The sequence below is a fragment of the Mustela nivalis genome (genome assembly GCF_964662115.1).
Source record: "Mustela nivalis genome assembly, chromosome: 16".
In the NCBI taxonomy this organism is placed as follows: Eukaryota; Metazoa; Chordata; class Mammalia; order Carnivora; family Mustelidae; genus Mustela; species Mustela nivalis.
Genome location: NC_139035.1, coordinates 18,282,228 through 18,302,603, shown reverse-complemented (window position 1 = coordinate 18,302,603; position 20,376 = coordinate 18,282,228). Strand labels below are relative to the sequence as shown.

The window sequence follows — 20,376 nt, the reverse complement described above, 5'->3', positions numbered from 1 at the left end:
GGACAGGGGCGCCTGGGTGGCTCAGTGGGTTAAGCCGCTGCCTTCGGCTCAGGTCATGATCTCAGGGTCCTGGGATCGAGTCCCGCATCGGGCTCTCTGCTCAGCAGAGAGCCTGCTTCCTCCTCTCTCTCTCTGCCCGCCTCTCTGCCTACTTGTGATCTCTGTCTGTCAAATAAATAAATAAAATCTTAAAAAAAAAAAAAAAAAGAAAGGGTGGGGACAAAGGTAGTGAAGATGGAAGGAGAAGATTCCAGAGATCAGATCAGAGTAGACAGGCTTTGGAGACGGGAATTAGGAGGGATGGAGGAGAGGGATCACTGATGGTGAGTGAGGTTTCTTTCAAAGGCAACTGAACAGATGCTTTCCTGCCATTAATTAACGTCATTAATCTAGTCAAATGTGGTGGTATGTGCGTAATATGGAATCCGTCTTGGACAAGTTAAGTATGAAGGCACCTAACTTGCCTTAAACTCTAGCAGGGACCAGAGAGATAGGTTTGGGGGGTCATCAGCACACAAGACGTGGTTATAGCAATAACAACTTAGTGTGGAAGAGGCTATCATACAAGAGAAGAGGCGGGTCAAGGCCACAGCCCTGGACAGCACCTGAACCGGATGGACAGAGAGAAAGCGAGAGGAGCTGCCACTGAGCTGGGAGATGGGCCACCGCGGCCACCCCACCTGGCAGGTTCACGGTGAGCGATGCACGAGCTCATATGCGTGAAATTCCAAACTCCAGGTGAGTTGCTCGGTAGGTGAAGAACCATTTCTAGAGTGGAGGGACGTTCTAGATGAACTGCATGACCCCAGGGTCAAAAGCTGCTGGGGCTCCCAAGGCTGGCCCGCCACAAACTGAGTCTTGAAAGCAGAACGTTCTTTTCCTGTGCCTCCTCTACTCTTCCCAAAAGGTGAAGACCAGATTGAACTATGAGAGAAGACAAATCTTCCTCTCTCAAATCCTCCTGGAGCTGGAGAAATGAGCGTTTTGAAACCCAGGGCAGAAAAGAGCTTTCTGCAGCTCTGGAGGAGGCGGGGGCAGTGTGTGGAGTGAATGGTTAATGCACGGGGGCTGGAGTCAGATGACCCCATCCCAGGCCATTGCTCTGCCTTCCATTCCTTCCTCAGTTAACCTCTCAGTGCCTCAGTTTCCCCACCTGTAAAACAACAGGAGGATACCTTCTCCGGAAGTTAGTGTGAGGATGAAACAAGATGAAGACCAGAATCACCGTAAACGCAGAGCACAGGAAATGTTCACTGAAGGCTAGCGATGATCACCGTTTTTACCGAAGCCCGGGGGTTCGGCAAGCCCGGGGGTTTGGATCTGGCAAACTCCCCTGGGGCCACACTTGGAGCAGCACAGCCAGACGGCTGGTGGAGAAGGAGGGGCTCCGCCCGGCTCAGTCACACAGCTCGCCGCGTGTCTCCCCGTGCTCAGATGTGTGGGGCCCATTAGGGAGAGCTCATTTCTTTCTCTGCAAAACATCACGGACCCCCCACTGTGTTCTTCCCTCTGTCCACCTGGGCCTGTTTCTAGGACAGCTGCTGTGTCAGGGGCTGATGGCCTGGGAGCTTGTGAAAGGACCACCTGTTCCCATGGCTATCCCTGCCCCCTCCCTGCCCACCCTAACCGCGCCAGTGCCAGCCTCCAACCGCTCACACAGCACAGCACGTTTCTCCCTCTGCTCAGGTGCTGCGGGCACATTGTAAGAGGCACGTTTCCTTGCAACTTGTCCGGCGCTCGCAGGCACTGTTGGGGCTCCTCGAGCCTCCGGAGTTTCCTATGAAACTGCTTCTCCTCTGCTTCCCTGCAACGGCCCTCCGCACCCTCACCCAATGCTCTCTATGGACGTGGGGGTGCATGGAAGGTGACTCAAAGGATGGGGAGAGGCCGCACGGACAGCAGGTCCCTAACTCCCAGGAGATGGGCTAAAGCCCTCCTAGGGCTCCAACCTAACATCTCTGCATGTGTGTGTGATTTCACGTGTTGGGTCTGCTGTCCCATGGGCCTGCCATCTCATCTGCAGCTTACGTAAGCACCCAGAAATCCCTAACTAGGGCATGTGAACACAGGGCCTGAAGTAGCACCCACCTGCGGTGGGAAAGCCACTCACAAGCAAGAGGACAGGCCTAGAGTAGCCTGTTGGGACCTGCTAGACAGAATGGGATCCCAGTCCTAGCACCTCTGTTTACGAGGTGTATCCCTTTGGTTGGATTACTTAGCCAGGGCCATCTGGTTCCCCGTCTGTGGCCCTGTCTATACGGCACTGAGCTCAGCATTAGATCGCGCTGAGGCCTCCAGATGGCAGTTACCCTTCCTCCTAGGTGGGGTTTAGAGCGGGGCCAGGTGTCAGCCAAGCAGCTGAAGACTGTTCCCACTGCGTCCAGCACCCCCCAGCTTCTTCCCAGCACGTGCCTCTCCGAAATGCCTACGAGAGATGAGGACCAGGTGGGCTGGGGTGTCCTTGCTCAAGAACTTCAGAGAAGAAGTATGAGGTGGCACAGATTCCATGCCTGTTTGGTGACCTGTTTCCAACTTAAGCTGGGCTCTGGAGCCATTCATTCTGGCCCGACCCTTGCCTGGCTCGGTGCCAGTTTGCCTGCCCTGGGGGACTCCCGAAGCCATGCTCCGTCATGTTTCCCTGCATGATCCGGCCTGTCTGTGACCCATTTCCAGAAAGCTGTCTGGTTGAAGTTCAGCCAAGAATGTCTGTGATCCCCAAGATCCTGGGAAGCCGGGTTGACAAGGTCCCTGAAGACATTCGCTACATCTAGAGCGGGATACGTTTCCTTCCTTCCGTCCTCATTTGCCATTTAATGAGTCTCCGTGCTGTGCCGGGCACTGGGCTGGGCACCAAGATTCAGGGGGCCAAGCCTCCCTGAGGCCGGTTTAGATCTGCCCAAGCGGGCACCCAGATCGCAAAGGTGGCTTTGCAACCAAGGAGAGCACAGGGTGTGTCTCTGAAATCGGGGATCATCTGATGTGCTGAGGTTTCCTGAGAAAGCAGTGAGGTGGGTAGGAGTGAGGTGGGTTGGGGCTGAAATTGATAGAGCCGAGGCTCCCTTCTGTGGGGGCTTCCAGTCCCCTGCCCTACACACACACTCACACTCACTCAGTGTGAAAGCAAAACAGTGCTTCCTCTTCACCTACTCTGTACCCCTCTCCCCCTCGAATCAACAATCAGGCTGTTTTCAGAGTCTTCCCAGACAGCAGTATGCCTTCTCCTTATTCATTTCAAACACAGGTGGCTGTCCTGGTTGAGGAATACGGCAGAGTGAGTTGGACAGAATCCCCCTTTCCTCCCCAACTAGGGGGTGGCGTCTGTTAGAATGCCCCCCTCCCTGTCCCCCCCCCACCCCGGGGGGCTTGTTTCCCGCCTGGAAAGAGGCCCATTCCAGCACACAGCACCTGCCAGACTTCCCAGCTCCGGAATCCAAAAGTCCTCACTCAGCCTGGGAAGGAGCCGGGGGCTGGAACTGGAACCAACCCCTTTCAGTGATATGCAGATCCCAGACCTCCCTTTTTGTGCCTCTGCTCTCTCAACCTAAGTAGTTCCTTGGGGCCTTGAAAAATTATTAAATGAGAAAAATTCACATTGCGATAAACGTGTTTCTATGTCTCAGGGAGTGGAAGTGCAGTGCTATCAGGAAGGGACATTCGTGACAGAAATGGACAAAGGGATGAGGAGAGAGGGCGAGAAAGGGGAAGACATGTAGACACCCAGGGTGCTTGAGTACTTCTCCTATTTTCAGTCTTAGGATGAGACAGGGCTCATTCGTTGTCGTGAATTGAGTTGGTATTTTGGGGAATGCATCAAAGTGATGGCAGAAGCACTTGTAGCTGAGAGCGGACGCAGCAAGGGACGAGTGTGCAGACAGGCCGGGGACAGGCGTGCTGTGCGGGGGACACTGGGCACTGGTAGTCAAGGAGAACTCAGGAGTCGGAGGTGGGCTAGCTGTTACGATTTGCATCAAATCAAGCTTCCCGTCTAGCCAACATTTACTTAGAACACACTCCGAACTGTGTGTGACGCTACAGGCTGAAGATGAAAAGGTGACCCAGGGAATGGTCCCTACCCTCTAGGAGCTCATAAGCAAACAGGCTGGAAATCAAAATTAGCCCTCAAAATTAAGTTAAAAAGTTAAGAAGAGTCAACACTGGTCCCACGGTTCTAAGAGTAAGACTAGCGGTTGCCTCTGATGGGGGCTCGGGAGGACTGGCTGGAAGGAGCATGAAGGACATTCCTTTTAAACAAGTGGTACAGGAGGAAAGGGACATTTGGGCCAAGAGAACCTCAGGCTCAGGGTTTTGTACGTGCAAGGCGGGGTGGAGCCTGCCAACTGCTGAGTTTGGTGGGGATTTAGGGTGAAAAGATGACGGATATGACATCAGGTGGTCAGAGCCGCCTATGCCATACAGAGGAGTCCAGACATGTCTAGACATGCGCCTCTAAGCCATGCGTACCGCTGACAATTTTCAGCCTCCTCCTCAAGTGGCTGAGGCTGCCCTGTCTTGGAAGCTAGGGGTCGGTGGCCTGGCTAGGGAGAGAAAAGCAGGCCTCCCAAACTCCCATTCCCCCAGAGCTCCTCCCAACAGGAGGGAGGAAAGAGGAAGAGAATTTGGAGAAGCATAAAAAAGCCATCACAGTGAGATGGACCCAGTGCGCTGAAGGATTATGGGGGGTGGGGGTGGGAGGGGGAAGCAACTGTTTCTTGTATCCAGGCTGAATTCCTGCAACTCCTCCCCCTGCCCAGGAGGGACAGTGCCTGAAGTTTTTGTCGTGACCCTCCAGGACGATGGTCCCTCTTTCCCATCTTCAGGAGGGGATTTCTTTCTTTCCTGAGCTGCCTCACGATATATGTTGCTTCAGCTGTTTTTTGGCTTCTATCAGTGACATCCGATGTGCAACCTACATGCCTGAGAGCCTCTGCTTATATAGGGAATTCCTAAGTCTTTCTGCACCGCCAAACTACAACTGGCTTTTCGTAGCTATATCTCCCACGTGGGGCATCCTCCTTCCTACCCATCCAGCATGTTCTGGCTGTATTCCATCCTGCTCAAATCCCACTCACTCGTCGTTCAACATGGCAGACCCTCCCTGATCTCGCCCCTTCCAGGACTTCGGTTGCAACTCCTACCAATAACTTCCTTTCATCTCTCCTTCCCTGCCATGCTAGTTCTGTTTCCTCCACGAGGAGGAAATAGAAGGTCATTAAACTCAGCAAAGAGCCTAAAAGCTGTGTGATTTCCCCACCGGCTAGGGAACATAATAAATTCTTAATAAATATTTATCAGTGGATGGATGATTGAATTGGGAACATCCAGACCCCTGTGGGGGACCATCCGTGCCAAGTCAGAAGTCGAGAAAGTGTATTCATTTCCCCTGACCTTTTTCAGGAGCTAAAGGTCCTCCCTGGACGTCCACTCGGGGGAGAGCATGGGGCTGGGGATGGGGTGGACGGAGCAGCAGAGGCGGGTGGAGGGCAGTGTGGCTGGGATGTCATGGGATAGTTAATCCCGATCTCAGATGACTCAGGCTGTGGAGCTGTGTCCCCACACCCTCCATGAAACACAGCACAGCTGTGCAGCGAGTGCTGGGCAAAAAAACGAGGTCAAGTTCATGTCAAAGCTAGTGCAGCTCACAGGTGGGCTCAATTTGCTGGATTCACAGCAACTGTCGAGTCATTACCGAAATTGCAGATGTGAACCAGCCTACCTGCTGGCGAGAGAATTTGGGATATATTGTGAACTTCAAAAAGTTTCTGCCTGGAAACCGAAGGGGTAACCATGGCAACCGGGAGGCAGGTTGAACTCAGAAAGGGTTCTTCCTCTTGAGCCCAGAGCTTTGTGCTCTTGGATTGGATGTGCTTTGTCTCTCTCGCCTCTTTTGCTTTCTTTGTCCAGTGGGAGAAAGCACCAGCTCAGGAATCTGGAGAGCTGGCCCTGATTCAGCTCTTTTCCGATGCAGGGCACTTAAGTGAGCGCACCTTAGGCACTGGCTGTTGTGTTGTCTGCAAAATGGAAATTAAAAGGCTCCTCTGGCTTATTCACAGGGATGCAGACGGAACAGGAAGGTTTAGGGAGATTCTGCATATAATCACGATTTTTGTTGTGCTGTGGCCATGTCTGGGCTGATTCCAACATGGCACTCCTGAGGGCAGGAACCAGCATTTGCTTTGCTTCATCCGTAAACTTGTTTTCGTCGCTTGAAGAGAAGCTGTCCCAGACACCACCCACGTCCCCACCTGGCAGCTGCACAATACAGTCGTGCCCCGGCCCCTGAGGAGCCCAGGTAACACAGGAGGTCTCCCCTCAGCGGACCCACGCCTCCAGAGAACATCCTGCTGGTGGGGCGGTGGGCTGCTTCCTTGTGTGGATGGAGGATTATGCTGAGAAACACAGATGTTTAAAAGGCATCCTTCCATTGCCTGGTTGCACACCACAACCCTTGCCCTCTCCCTGCTCCAGGCCAACCCAGTTGTGGCCTCGTGAGAAACAAAGAACCAAAGATGGGGGGTGGGAGGTGGATCGCTGGCACCCAGTATGGAGCTGCCAACGTGTGAGCTTCTCCGCACCGGCCTTGTCTACAAACCCACTGGCAGGTTGGGGAAAGGTTTGACGCTCCTCTTCAGGGTACATTATATTTTTGACGAACTGAGTCACCTTCTGCGGGCCCTGGGTTAACTAGAGAATCTGCTTTGACAGATAACCCCACACGTTGCTCTGATTTGGGCCTCTTTTGCCCAACTACTATCTCCAGGCCTTCCTGTCCCCTCCCCCTTTGTGGTTTCAACCTTTCCTTCCCCAACCAGCTTTTCTGGGCTGTCTCACCCAGCTGTCTAAGCTGGGGATCTCTTCTCTAATCTCCCTTTCTCTATTCTGACCCTTTATTTCCAGGCCTTGCTGGAGAACCGCAACTCCTAGATGCCCCTCATGAAATAAAAACCTAAATTGCAAGAGATACAAAAAACATACCTCTTTTCCTTATTGTCTAGCAATTCTTGTGTCCCTAGCAAGTAAGCCTGAGAGCTAGCATTTATTGAGTGCTAACTATGTGCTCAGCACTGATCTAAGCATCTTACTGTGGGTGTTGCGGTACACGACCATCATCCCCTGTTCGGGACCTCAGCCCTCACTGTCCAACCTATTGTCTGCTGTAGGCTGTTAGCACAGCCCCTCTGGCCTTAACAGAGGGGGTTGCCTTGCTTAAGATTAAGCCACGTTCTTGGGACAACCACATCCAATGAATGGCCAATGCGTACAAAGGCCCTGGGGCCAACTGCATTCTCTGTTGCAGCAACCTGGCATTTAACTCTTCCCTCTGAGCAACCCTGTTCCTCTCACTCTCTCTCCGGTCTGAGAACTCTCCCCAGCAAGACTCTGCCTCAGGGCAACTCTTTCCCATCTCCTGGGGAACTCAAACTAAGAATTAACGTAATCCTCACATCTTTATGAAATAGCTGTACCATATGTTCATCTTAGAGATAAGGAAACCGAGGCAAAGAAAGATTAGGAAGTTTGCCCAAGGTCTCCTATCAGTAGGTGGTGGAGTTATGACTGGAAACCTAGAAACCCAGCTCTGGATTCCACACTATAAACCTCACAGACAACTTCATTAATAGTAATCCCAAGGGAGAACTGAGGGGGAACGGTGGGAGGCGAAGGGAGCTGTAAGGCCTTTATGGGAAGGTGAGAGAGGGAGGGCATTTCTTACCTTGACCTCAGAGATAAGGACACTGAACTAGCTGCTGCTTAAACCCAGGATCATTCATCAGTTTACAGAGAAGTGGGGATTCTAATTTCGGCCGGGAGGGCAGTGGAAAAAGCGTAGTAAATTCGTATTTGAATTCTGGTGAAAAACTAATTGCGTAACGCTGAGCAAATTATTTAACCTGACTCTTAGTAAAGATGCCTGGCGCACAGATGCTCAAGAAAGCGTCCAGCCCCGCCCCCACCCCACCCCCGGCCATTGATCTGCTAATTCCAACCCTCTGATCTTGGGTAGGTCTCTAACTTTCTGACTGCGTTTCTTCGTCTCCGAAACGGAGGAGAGGCGATGACGAGCTGCGGGAAAGGGCTTCCTTAGCCCCACGAGCGTGAAGGAGCACAGTAAAGGGGAGTAATCAGTGTAATCCCGACGCCGCCTCGCGCCGCTTGCGCCTCCCGTCTCTGTCGGCGCGGACCAGGCAGGTTCGGGCGCAGGCTGCGATCCCCACGGTGCGTGCCTACGCAAATCCGCCCGCTGCCGCTGAGCGGGTTTTCTGCTTTTACTAGAGGCGGACGGTTTTTTTCCCTACTAAACTGAGTGGGCGCTTCTCGGGCCGTGTGACTTCCCCGCCGCTTTTCCTTCCGCACGCCGGCGCAGCCCGGAGGAGAGGGCAGCCGCGTGCGCCCAGCTGGGGGCAAGTTGCGGGCGCCCCGCCCTGTCGAGCTCCTGGGCCCCGCCTCCTTCATCCCCGCTCGCCGTCCCGCTCTCCGATTGGTCGGCAGTCCTCAGCCCCGCCCTGCTCCCTCCGAGGGAATAAAAGCCGCGGGATAGCGGTGAGTCCGCGCGTGCAACCCGATAAAGCCAAGAATCCTTGGATAGTGCCAGCCGCCGGCCCTGGTCCTCGTTCGCCGTGACCGCTGGAGCCCGTCACCATCCTCCCCGCGACGTGCTGCCCGGAACCCGCAGCCATGTGCCGGACCCTGGCCGCCTTCCCCACCACCTGCCTGGAGAGGTACGAGGAGCTTGTCCGTGGGTCTTCCAGCTGCCCGCAGCAAGTCCAAGTCCCACCAGTCCTTAGGGAGTGGAGGGACAGGCTTAGGGACCGGGCAGGCAGGAGAATGGGACTCTAGCGACTTGAGTGGAGAGGCAGAGGTCACCTTGGTTCCAGGTTTTCAGATGCCTCCTTTAGAGTCTTAGAGCAGCGACGGGCCGAGAGAAGGGAGAAGGAAGAACCGCGGGAAGCAAAGGAATCACTGCTCTCTGTCATTCCCCATCTTCTGAGGAGTGGCCGTCCTCAGCCGACCTGCGGAAGACAGGGCTGCAGAAGAGCTCAGTGGCACCGGCAGGCGGAACTCCCTTTTCTAGTTTCTTCAGCACTCGGTTTTCATTCTGTTTGTGGGCTCTGAATCCCATTCACAGCCCAGGTCTAGGAGCGTGGTCTGTCTGGGCCCTGAGAAGGCAGGGAGGTGTTTTGGGGGGGGGGCGGTGAGGAATGTGCCCACTTCCCAGGGAGCTACTGAACCACGTCTTGTCCTTGCTGGAGCTGGTGGCTGGGAAGGAAAAGATGAAGAAGGTGAAAGCAGGAATCAACTTCCGCACAGTTCCCAAAATATTCATGGAGGGTGCTGAACTGCCTTCTGCTCACCAACAGCCACAAAGATAGAGCAGTGTGGCTTAAGTGGGGAAAAGCCCACATGTGCTGTGCTCTAAACTCATAAAGTTTAAGCCCTACTGAGAAACAGCTAAAGGATTACTTTTATTGTTCTGGGTTGGTGATATTAAGAGCCAAGCAGAGTTTAAGCCCTGGGAACAGCTGAAGTTTCCCAGGGACCCTTGAGGCTGGAATGAGGGGACACCAGTCTAAACTCTTTGGGACCCCATAAACCTTTTTGCTTTGGCTGAATCAGTGTAGGACCCTACATGTTCCTGCTTTGTCTTTCAGAGCCAAAGAGTTCAAGACACGACTGGGGATCTTTCTTCACAAATCAGAGCTGGGCTCTGATACTGGGAGCGTTGGCAAGTTTGAGTGGAGCAGCAAACACAGCAAAGAGGGGTAAGCCCCGCTAGCCGGCCTAGGGCCCTGGAGGGGAGGGAGCCAGATTTAGGGAAAGAGCCACAAGAAAGAAAATACAAGGAGAAATTAGGACATGAATGGTGGGTCTTGGTGACCCCTTCCTGGAGATTTTAGTGAAGATTCCTGCTGGTCTGCCATGGGTGACTGGATAGGGGGCGCCTGGGTTCTGAGGTCACCGACAGACCAGGGCTGTCTAGTTACCAGACAGGGTTGGAATGTCTAGTTACCAGACTCCCCCACCTGGAGATGTCATTGTTCGTGCAGCCAGGGCTAGGACAGGGTCTGTGAACACTTGAGGCTTTTCAGTCAATGACTCTTCCTCCATTAGCGTGCACTCTGCCTACAAGCCCTTTCACATGAACACCAGTGTTCAATTGCCAGGTACTGCTCTGGTCTCTGGCGCTATGGGTAGAGTTCATCTCTATCCCCCCTGAGGCCCTGCTTTTCATGAGGGAAGTGTAGAAAACAAAGTTCAGAGTCAGAGGAAGAGAAAAATTTTGGACAACGAAGAGACCATCTTAGGGTTATTTACTGAGGGGCAGAAGGTCCTTGAATTTGGTCTCTCGTTACTGAACTGTGCTCTAGAAAAACACCTATAGCCTCAATTAAGAGTTCGAGAAGTCAGCTCCAATAATCACCCAGCAATGTGAATCCTACAACTTCCATCAGAGTTCCAGCTAGGATTTATGCTATGCATTCCTGTGCTGCTTTTTTTTTTTTTTTTTTTTCAAAATGAAAATCTTGGCTTTTCTTTTTTCTCTTTTTCTTTTTTAGCAGAAACTTCTCAGAAGATGTGCTGGGGTGGAAAGAGTCATTTGACTTGCTACTGAGCAGTAAAAGTGAGTAGGACCCTGTTGTGTCTGTCTGTGGATGGCACGTGTGTACCCATGTGCTTTGGAGCCAGCCTGAGGGATGCTGAAAAGTGTGGGCAAAATAATCGTCGTAGTAATGATGATGATGATCCCCTAGTGTGCCAGCCTCTGTTCAGAACACAAAGGCAGGTCCTTGTTCAAGAAAATTACATCCTAAAAATAGAACCATTAACCACAATTGCCGTCTTTCTTCTTTTATTCCCGGCTGTCCCGCTGTCTGACCTGTCTCTCCCTCTCTCCCCTCAACCCTAGATGGAGTGGCCGCTTTCCACGCCTTCCTGAAGACGGAGTTCAGCGAGGAGAACCTGGAGTTCTGGCTGGCCTGCGAGGAGTTTAAGAAGCTCCGCTCGGCCACCAAGCTGGCCTCCCGGGCTCACAAGATCTTTGAGGAGTTCATCCGCAGCGAAGCTCCTAAGGAGGTCCGAGCCTCAGCAGGTTCCGGGGCTCCTCCAGACCCTGGCTGCCCCTTCCCCGCCGAGGACTGGGGCTGGGGGTGGTCTAGTCGGGGAAGGGTTGACTTTAGAGAGCGATCTTATGTGGCACAGGGCTGAATGGGCTTCTGTGGCCGGAGACTAGGAGAGCCAGGCGCCCTGGGACTCCAGGCTGCTGTCACCCTCAGACTCGCTGAGGGGGGCTGGAGGGCTTGGCAGGGAGGGGTTCCGGCTTCTGTTCATACCCACTTTTGCAAAGAGGCTCAAAACACACGAGCGGAGAGACGGGTCAACCTGGGGACCTCGTGTGACCCGGTTCCGTCTCCTGACTGACCTGCCTCTGGCTGACTGGTCCGTGGGTGGTGAATTTTTGCACTTCCCTCTGGTCTTGGCTCCCTGCCACCAGCGTTTGGCAAAGCGAGTGGGGCCACCTTGTGGAGAGAGAATAGTAACGCCTTGCTTTTGTAGCCTTCTCTGTATTTTTCTGAGCCCTTTAATTTTTTCCACGTTATTCCATAAAGACTTATTGAGCACCAATTACATGCAAGGCATGGTTATAGTCACTGGGGACATAGCAGGGACAAGAAGTCTCTACTATTGAGAGAAGATGACAATAACCGATTAAATGAGTAAATAACATGTCAGGGGACGGTGCGTGTTCTGACCCCAGCAAAGCAGGATTTGAAGGGAGCCCTGGCCGGATGTGAGGTCTTTTTGTTTTACAAAGGGAACTGAGGGGTGGGTCACCCCTTTAGGTGACAAATGAACAGATGCACATAAGAAGGGAGGGAAGAACATTGCAACACTGGAAATGGCAAGTGCAAAAGCCAGCAGGAAGGGGGCCTGAGGAGCTCAGAGAGGGAGGGAGTCCGAGTAGGAGAGGTCAGACCAGGGGGCAGGGGGCCAGATGTGGGCCCAGCACACACGCTGGCTTTTCCTCTGAGTGACACAGGAGGACAGCACTGCTGCTGGCAACCTGACTTGAGTTTTCCGAGGCTCAAACCGCTGGCTAGGGAACCGGCCACAGGCGTGAGGGTGAAGGAGAGAGACCAGTTAGCAGGCTCTGGCGTTAACCTGAGGAGAGAGGCGACGGAGAACTGAACCAGGACCGTCCGAAGGCAGGGAGGAAAAGGCGTTAGATCTGTATACCTTCTTCATACATCCTTGATAACGTTGGGAGATCGGAGGGCAGATCCTGCGTCCAATTGCACGGACGGGCCCAGAGTTGAAAAGCCAGTTAATGGTCAGTTCAGGAGACCCCAGGTTCCTGGTTCAGGCCCGTCAGCCTCCCCCACCCCCACCAACCCCGTGGCCCTCTGGACCCCTTGCCTGGCCCACCCTCCCCTCACCCGCGTGCTTGCCTTCCTTCCGCAGGTGAACATAGACCACGAGACCAGGGAGCTGACCAGGATGAACCTGCAGGCTGCCACGGCCACGTGCTTTGACGTGGCTCAGGGGAAGACTCGCACCCTGATGGAGAAGGACTCCTATCCACGCTTCCTGAAGTCCCCTGCTTACCGGGACCTGGTGGCCCAAGCCTCGGCCGCCTCTGCCTCTCTGGCCAGCAGCAGCCACGCAGAGCCCCTGCACACCTGAGCCTCGTGGCCGGGAGGGAGCCAGCGCGGGGGGAGAGGTGGAGTCACCCGTCCCTAAGGCAGATTCCACCAAGCAAGCGAGAGAGGACAGTGAAGAAAAAAGCCCTTTGGCAGCCTGTTTTGGAAGCGGCCTCTCCTCCAGATACTGTGGGACTGGGCTCCGTGCACGAGAGGGCCCCCTCCACCCCCACTTCCAGGACCGGCGGATAAGGGCCGAAGATGAGGGTCGCGTGGGGCTCTCTGGGGAAAGGAAAGGCGGCGTAGGAGTTCCCCTTGCTCTTGTCGTTCTTCACGGGGCAAGAACTATTCCAGGGTGGACTGGGAAACACGGATAAAGGAAACTTGAAAAGGAGAGCAGGACAGTCAGACCAGCTCTTCCTCCGGGGAGGAGCTGACTCCGGCTACATCCTGTTTTCCAGTTGCCGGTGCCCGGGCCCAGGAGGGAGCTGCGGATGCGGTGCCTTCCCACTCTGCGCTCCTCACCTGCCTCCGGGCTGCCTGGGGCTCCCTTAGCTTGCCCTTCCCCACATATGTGTCCAGCCTCATGGTCTTTGCAAGGCCAGAGGACAATTTGACACTTGCCCAAAATGAGATTTTTTTTTTTAATACCTCGAAAACTGGCCTTTTGAGCCCCTTTCCACATCAGTAGAGAGCCTGGAAAAGGGGCCATTGTGCTCCTGTGAAATTAATCTTGGTGCTCTTGGTGATCTTTGCAGGCGGTCCCCGGCCCTGTGCTTGAAGCAAGGTCCATCTGTGAGTAGGGCCCCCCGAGGGCCTGATGTGGGGGGGCGGTGTGCCCTCTCCTGGCCCCGTGCTGCCCTAGACCATAGGGCCCACGAGGCAGAAGGTGTGGGACCTCTCAGTGAGCGGCTAGTTCAGCTCTTAGGCTCTGCAGTATGGAATGAGGAAGAAAAGGATCCTAAGAAATCTCTTGGCAGTTCCCAAAAGTTCCGTTGAAATGAAGCCAGCATTTTTTCTGGGTGTGAGAACAGGGAAAGAAAGATGCCCAGAATGGAAGGGGAACCTTATGTTTCCTTCCTGTGGATGTGAGGTGCACTTACTGGAGTGTTGGGGGAAATTGGACCAGGGACCACGGTGGCCCTTGGAAGACGGAAGCCAGGGATGCAGCTGGAGAGAGAGGCTGCTTGGAAGAACCTAACTGGGGTGGGGGCGGGGAATCAGGACCTGCTTGTCACCTCAGGGCAACCCTAAACACGCATTTTCCTCACGGAACTTTTGCGGGAGCCCAGGCCCAGGAACTGAATGAACCAGGCGACCCCTTCGACCCCAGGAGAAGCCACACTGTTCTCTCTACGCTCTGAGCTCCTCCAGGAGAAAATTATTTAAGTATAATGTGTTGTTGGTTTTGTGACAATTGTCATAGCATATTATTTTTATTACTGTTGTGTTGTTGTTGTTGTTATTTATTATTGTAATTTCAGTTTGCCTCTGCTGGAGAATCTCAGCGGGAGCTGGTAGCCTGTCTCCCTCTCCACCAGACTCTACCTCTGAACGTGCTGGGAACCTCTTCGCGCCTGTCAGGGACTCCTCACTGCTTAACTATTTATTTATTGTTGACAATGGAGCTGGTTTCCTAGATAAGAAGGATGTACTTTACCCCTGTTTCCCTGTTTTAGCATGTTATATTCTTGTAAAATAAAAATAAAACCCAAATACGAGATCCTGACCGCAAGTTCTGTGCAGGTGGGAAGAGGGAGGGCAAGCCTGGGGCAGGAGCCGGCCTCCGGAGAGCCCTCCCCGCGCATGCGCACGCCACAGCTCTCGGGTCAAGGCAGAGGCCCAGCGGGAAGACCCATGTTTGTCTGGTGACTGGCAGAGTTGATGAGAAGGGCCCAGGTGCTAAGGGGGGCCCCCCCGAGATTGGTAACTTCCTTTAGCCGATGATAGTCCCAACTTGCGTCGGGCTGTTGTGTTGTGTCAAAGGGACCCAGTCAGCCTGCTGTCATTGGAGAGCCCATGTCCTTCGCCCAGTAACCATTCCCAACTTGGCCTTTCACAGCACGAGGGGAGGCTCCCCTTGGTCCAGTAGCCGCAGGTGACAAGTTAGACAAGGTAGCTTTCAGGGCATACTCACTTTGGCCCATTTTTAATTTGCATTAGGATTTCATAGAAATTCAAAGCATTAGTATTTTGCAAATAATTTCATAGACAGGCTCTGAGATGAGCTGTGGGAAGCCGCTCTGTACCACGACACTGTTCCATCCCATGGGCTGAGGATGCCAGAGGGTTGAGCTGGGCTTGCACGGATCGTATCAACCCTTCCTTCGCCAATAGCCTATTCGTTCTCTCTCTTCTTACCCCACTGGTCCTCTCCCCGACCCCATTACCACTATTTAGAAATTCCTTTTCTATCGAATTATCTGTCTGTACTCTCTGGTTTATCCACTTGCAGGCAGATGATATCTAGTTGACCATGTGGGACAGGGTGAGCTCAGGGTCTTCCTACTGTAATGCTCCCAAGCCCTTTCTTGAATTACCTGTTTATCCACAGATCTGGACCTTCTCTTGGCTTTTATTTCTCCCCTATTGTTCGTCTGAGTAAATGACCAGACTCCAGCCAGGAATGTCGGCTGGAAAACCAGGTGGATTCTCTCTCTAAGCCCAGGTCTAAGGGATGGTTCTGTGGGCATCTCCAGGAGGGAATCAGAATTGAGGGTCCCGAGAAGGAAGATACGGTCAGGGGCTATGGAGGGGCCCGATCTCAGGGAGTCTTTCCACCAGCTCCGTGAGGTTTGTTAGCCTGTGATTCGGGGAACTGGAGCTCATGGAGCAAGGAACGGACCCCGTTCCAGCTGGCTGGAGAGAGCAGTGGGGTTGGATGGGAGTGATGGGAACCCAGTTACAGCATCAGGGGTCATCTGGTGTGCAAGAGATGGGTGTGGGAAGGTGATTGATGGGGGAAGAAGAGAGCTGGGTACCCAGGAGGCAGGGAGGCATCCACATGTCCTCTTTTCCTTCCGTCTTTTCACCGTTTTACATGCCTTCGAGTGCATCCCATGGGCCTGGCAGAAAACCAAAAGCAGTAACTACTTTTATTCAATAGTGGGCAGGGATCCTGAATATGGTGAGACAAGGGCACAGACGTGTGCTTTCTGAAACAATGTGCGCAGCCAGGAGGAGAAGGCAGGTGTAGTCAGTGAGTGGTAGAGAAAAGAACCGGGCTGACGGACAACCAGGGGCGGGGCGGGGAGGTGTGTGCTAGCGGGCCACACAGTCCAGGGAGACCATCCTCAAGGGCCGTCCCCATCCCCCTAACCCTCCCTCTCACATAAAAAGTGGTCTTGGCATCCGTGCTGTGGCTGAAGGTAATAGGTCCACATTAGAGAGGAGAACAGTCCTTTGCTGACCTTCTACATGTCCCAGGTGCCAGGTTCAAAGCAGTCCAGGCTGTAATGCTTTACTGAGGGTTTAAGGGATTTCCTGAAGATCAAACTGTTAGCAAGTGGCTCTGATGTCATCAGACCTCTGCCCCCTCCCCAGGACCCTCTAGGCTTTGGCTCAGCAGGGAAAGCATTTCCTAAGGAGGCTGTGGCTGGCCTCTGAGACCTCACTTGCTACTCTCGACCCTGTCCCTTGAAAACAAATCTGTCCCTGTTCCCAGATTCGCTGTTACTGTCTCACATTTCTTGGCTTTCTTGTCCTGGACCACCCCGCTGTCTCATTGCTGTCCTCTACCTCCTTAATCAGCTAAGGAGGCATCTTCCAAAAGCCATCTCAAGGGTCTTTCTGGGTAGACTTGCCTGAGCCTTTGGGTCTGATTACGGAACTCTCCATGTCCCACCGCTGCCAACGCTCACCTGAACTGGAGCACTTAGATTCCTGCTTTCTGCCTTTCTGTCCCTGTGGTGAGCTCCTGGGACTAGGCAGGTCTCTTTCTCCCCAGGGCCTTGCAAAAAAGCGTTCAGCAAATGTCTCTTAAGTTACTGATTGGTTTTAAATCCAGCAGGAGGAAAGTTCAGATTACAACTTTGAGCTTCAGACCTGTCCCACAGGTTCTTTACACATAACACATTTGAAATCAAGGTCACTGTCGTCCCCCGCAGATGCACACTGCTTCCCGTTTCTCTAACCCTGGTATGTACACAGAGGCACTGGCCACCCAAATTCAGGCTGCGCCATCTCTTCTGCATGTCAGCTCATCCCGTTTTGGAAACGGGTCGTGTCCAGCTTCTCTTCTCCGGGCCTACCGAGACTTCGTTAGAGGAGCATTTTGTCCTCTCCAGTCTGAGGCATAAAGACAGCTTTCTACCTGGTCTCCCGCCCTTGGCCTCCCCCACCCATTGCCCATGCTGCCAATCTTTATCCCTAAAGCACAGATCTGACCACATCGTGGCTGCCCTCAAACTCCTTCAATGGCTCCCCTTGACTCCAAAAGAAAGTCCGGATCTGACCACGGCATCTGAGGCTCACCCTGAGCAGACCCAAGTCCCTCTCCTGAGCGGTCTCCTGCCCAGATGGCCTCTATGCACATCCTGTTCTCTCTACTTGGAATGCCCTTTTCCTCTCTTATTTTTTTTGAACTGGGAGTGATGTGGAGGGGAATGCCCACCTCTAAATGCAACAAAAGCATCACCTCCTGTGTGAAGCCCTCCCAGATGTCTACTGCGCCAAGTGAATCTCCCCCACATCTGTGATTCTAGGACACACTCTTGACTTTGCTGCCCATTCTGCACGGAGCACTTCACATGTTTTCCTTCCCCTAAACTGGCCTCTTCAAGATCAGAAGCCATATTATCCACCTAGATAATATGTAGATTGCACCTACATCTGCAATATCACCATATTGCAGATGTAGAAATCAAGGCCTGGAAGGTTTAAGAAAATTGTCCAAATTCAAAAGACCGCAGCAAAGCAGTTCACAGGCCTGGCCGTGGAATCAAGATGGTCGGAATCCTGGCTCATTTGCTCTACGACCTTGGGAAGTTACTAGGGCCATTCCCTCATCAGTAAAATGAAGACAGAAGAGTGAACCCCTCCGAGGGGACACTGAATGAAGTGAGTGTTTGGCACAATGTTGTCCCATGAATATTAGTTATTATTATGATCATCTGATTCCTAGTACTCAGCACAGTGCCTTGTATGCACAGGTATCTGACAGTCATCTTTTATTGACTTCTTGATTAGAATGCAAGAACCAGATTCCAAGTCTACGTTTCTTTCAAGAATAGTACAGCTGTTTTATATCGTGTATCATCTGACATGCAGAGCATCACATCAGATTTTTCAAATGAGGAAATCAAGGGTTCAGCCATTCATCAGCTCCTTCAAACCCGGGTCAGCCAGCACTTTCCAAATTCAGGCTGTGGCTCCCACCTGACAGGAAGGGCCCCCAACTCTGGCCCATCCCTCAGCCCTCTGCTGCCTCCCTGTGGCCATGTCAGGCAATGCAAACGTTTTCCTTGGTATTGCTTGACTTTTGCCCTACTTTGTTTGGCTTCTTCCAGAGGAATGGTATCCAAGAAATATAATTTATAGTTTTGTTTATTGACGCATTTTAGTAAATATGTGAACGTTTAATATAAATGATAATAATTAGAATAACTGTTAAGAACCAGTGGGTACAAGGTTTAAAACAAGAGTTCTTTAGTCAATAGGGCAAAATTAACTTTAGAAACTGAAGTTTTTAGGTAAAGAGAGAAAGGTGTTCGGGGCATATTAAGGGCTGATCTCAAGGTAATTCCCTTTCACTGAAACTTTTAAATTGGTCTAGCTCTTCAAATTGCTTTAAGGAAGAAAAGAAAGATTTGAAATTTAAATAACGGAGAAAAAATCCCAAGGGTGAGGGATGTAATGCTGTCAGCGGTTAGATAATGAAGTTTGAATCTCCATCATTTAGAAACGATACCTCTTGACTTACAGTTTTGGTGATTCCCAAGCTTTGGTCACCAACCTAGACAAGGATTTGATTTAAACTTCAAGAAAAGCAATAATGTGTGGATTAATCCTTTATTTGGATTATAATTTGGGCTCCCAATTAAGAGAGAGTTCTGTGCTGGACAGTATCATTGCCTTAACTTACTCCGTCTTGCCAGTTCCCAGAGATGGTTCCACAGATAAGGTAGTATCAAGTTTTAGACAGCAGGCCCTGAATTCAGTCCCATATCTGCTCCTTACTAGCCAAATGATCTCAGCACATTATTGGATTTCTCAGAGACTCACTTTTTCCTGTAACCTGTGAATAAGAATAGGACTGGCTTCATAGGACTTTTGTGATGATTGAAGGAGGAAATTTACAGAAAATACTCAGCACAAATTGTAGCTAGCTATGTACGTGTGAAGGACACTATTCCAAGTGCCTCACGTAGGTCCATTTCTGCAATCTGTACCCTATTCCTGTAAGGTAAGTTATGTTATTGTTTAATATTATTTAATATCACCATATTGCAGATGTAGAAATCAAGGCCTGGAAGGTTTAAGAAAATTGTCCACATTCAAAGAGTTAGCCGGTGGCTGTATGGTGAGCTATTGCTGCATGACAAGCCCTTCCATAACTCTGTGGCTTCAGATGATAAGCATTTATTATTCTCGTGACTCTGTGGGTCAGCTAGGCACCTCTGCTTATCTCGGCCAGGCTCAGCTGATCTCCACTGGCTTGTTCTTGTGTCTGTGATCCACTGGAGGGCTGGTGAGAGTTGACGGGAGTGGGCTGGTCTAGGATGGCCTTCGTCATATATTTAAGGAGGATGGTTGTTGGCTTAGGCAATGGTGGTGTCTGGGCCATGTATCTCCTATCACCCAGCAGGCTAGACCAGACTTCATTATATGGTGACAGGGTCCCCAGCCCAGATTCAAAGAGGGGGAGTAATGAGAGTACTTAGTGAGAAAAAGCATGAAATTAAATTGTGGAGGGCATGGATATAGAGAGGGTTGAAAAAATGTGGCTATTTTTTCTAATTATTCTATCATAGTGGGAGAGTCTAGATTTGAAGCAGGATAGTCTGGTGCCAGAATCCTTGCTCTGAAGCACTCTGGAGACTTAATGCCTTGACCTCTGCTAGCAAGAGTCTCGCCATTTCCTGCTCCTGCCCATGGGCATGGAATGCCCTGTCAACAGCCTCATTGCACTGGCAAGTGCTGGAGAGTTTCTAGCTGTGCCAGCTGTTTTGCTTTGCCTACATTTCTTGCTACTCCTTTGTTTATTCCTTTGGAGTTCTGCTTTATGATCACTTGGGTCCTGAGCAATTCTGGTTTTGTTTGTTTTGTTTTGCTTGCAATTGTTAGTTTCCTATCTTAGCTGCACCTCTACTTCCTCATCTTTTTATTTTGAACACGTCACAGAATACGTAAGATGAATGTTTACTGCAGTTGCAGGAAAGTGGGAAAATCTGGATTTAATTAGCAAAATTATGATGAAGCTGTGAGAACGTCAGTAATACGTCTGATCCAATTGGACCCCATTGTCTCCTGGCCAAGATTGAAGAAGAGCTTCTGGTGAGCCAAATGCTGTTTTCTTAGAGCACATCCTTGCAGCCTGAGGGATCTTTCTGGACCAAAGAAGGGGAGGGTGAGGACACTGTGTCCACATATCAACATGTTGTGTGTGGAAAGGGGACGCCAAAGGGATGGAGGGGGACAGCCTTACATTTATAACCTTGGCCTAGGCTTCTCTGCATGTTCTCCCCCTTGGTTTCCCACCGGTTCCTGGGCCTGCTTGCTTCTGCTGTTGGAGGTGGCTCCT

The 20,376-nt window shown here is 51.9% G+C and overlaps 1 protein-coding gene across 2 annotated transcripts; it reads left to right on the top strand.

The window, feature by feature from the left end:
• Window positions 1–8,546: 8,546 nt before the first annotated feature.
• Window positions 8,547–14,356, top strand: RGS16 (regulator of G protein signaling 16). Of its 2 annotated transcripts, none has more exons than XM_082703802.1 (5): window positions 8,547–8,717; window positions 9,648–9,758; window positions 10,557–10,618; window positions 10,904–11,070; window positions 12,457–14,356. In XM_082703802.1, the coding sequence occupies exons 1-5, from the start codon at window positions 8,674–8,676 to the stop codon at window positions 12,676–12,678; spliced, it is 606 nt and encodes a 201-aa protein (XP_082559928.1). In that variant the 5' UTR covers window positions 8,547–8,673; the 3' UTR covers window positions 12,679–14,356. The 2 variants fall into 2 exon arrangements, with proteins under 2 accessions (XP_082559928.1, XP_082559927.1); XM_082703801.1 differs by having other exon boundaries at window positions 10,554–10,618.
• Window positions 14,357–20,376: the final 6,020 nt, after the last annotated feature.

What these genes read in the sequence shown, in the direction of transcription:
- RGS16 (XM_082703801.1), top strand. Translation starts at nt 8,674, where the DNA reads ATGTGCCGGACCCTGGCCGCCTTCCCCACCACCTGCCTGGAGAG. An exon ending in CTTGCTACTGAGCAGTAAAA is followed by an intron (nt 10,619 to 10,903) that starts GTGAGTAGGACC and finishes CCTCAACCCTAG; the next exon opens with ATGGAGTGGCCGCTTTCCAC. An exon ending in GCAGCGAAGCTCCTAAGGAG is followed by an intron (nt 11,071 to 12,456) that starts GTCCGAGCCTCA and finishes TTCCTTCCGCAG; the next exon opens with GTGAACATAGACCACGAGAC.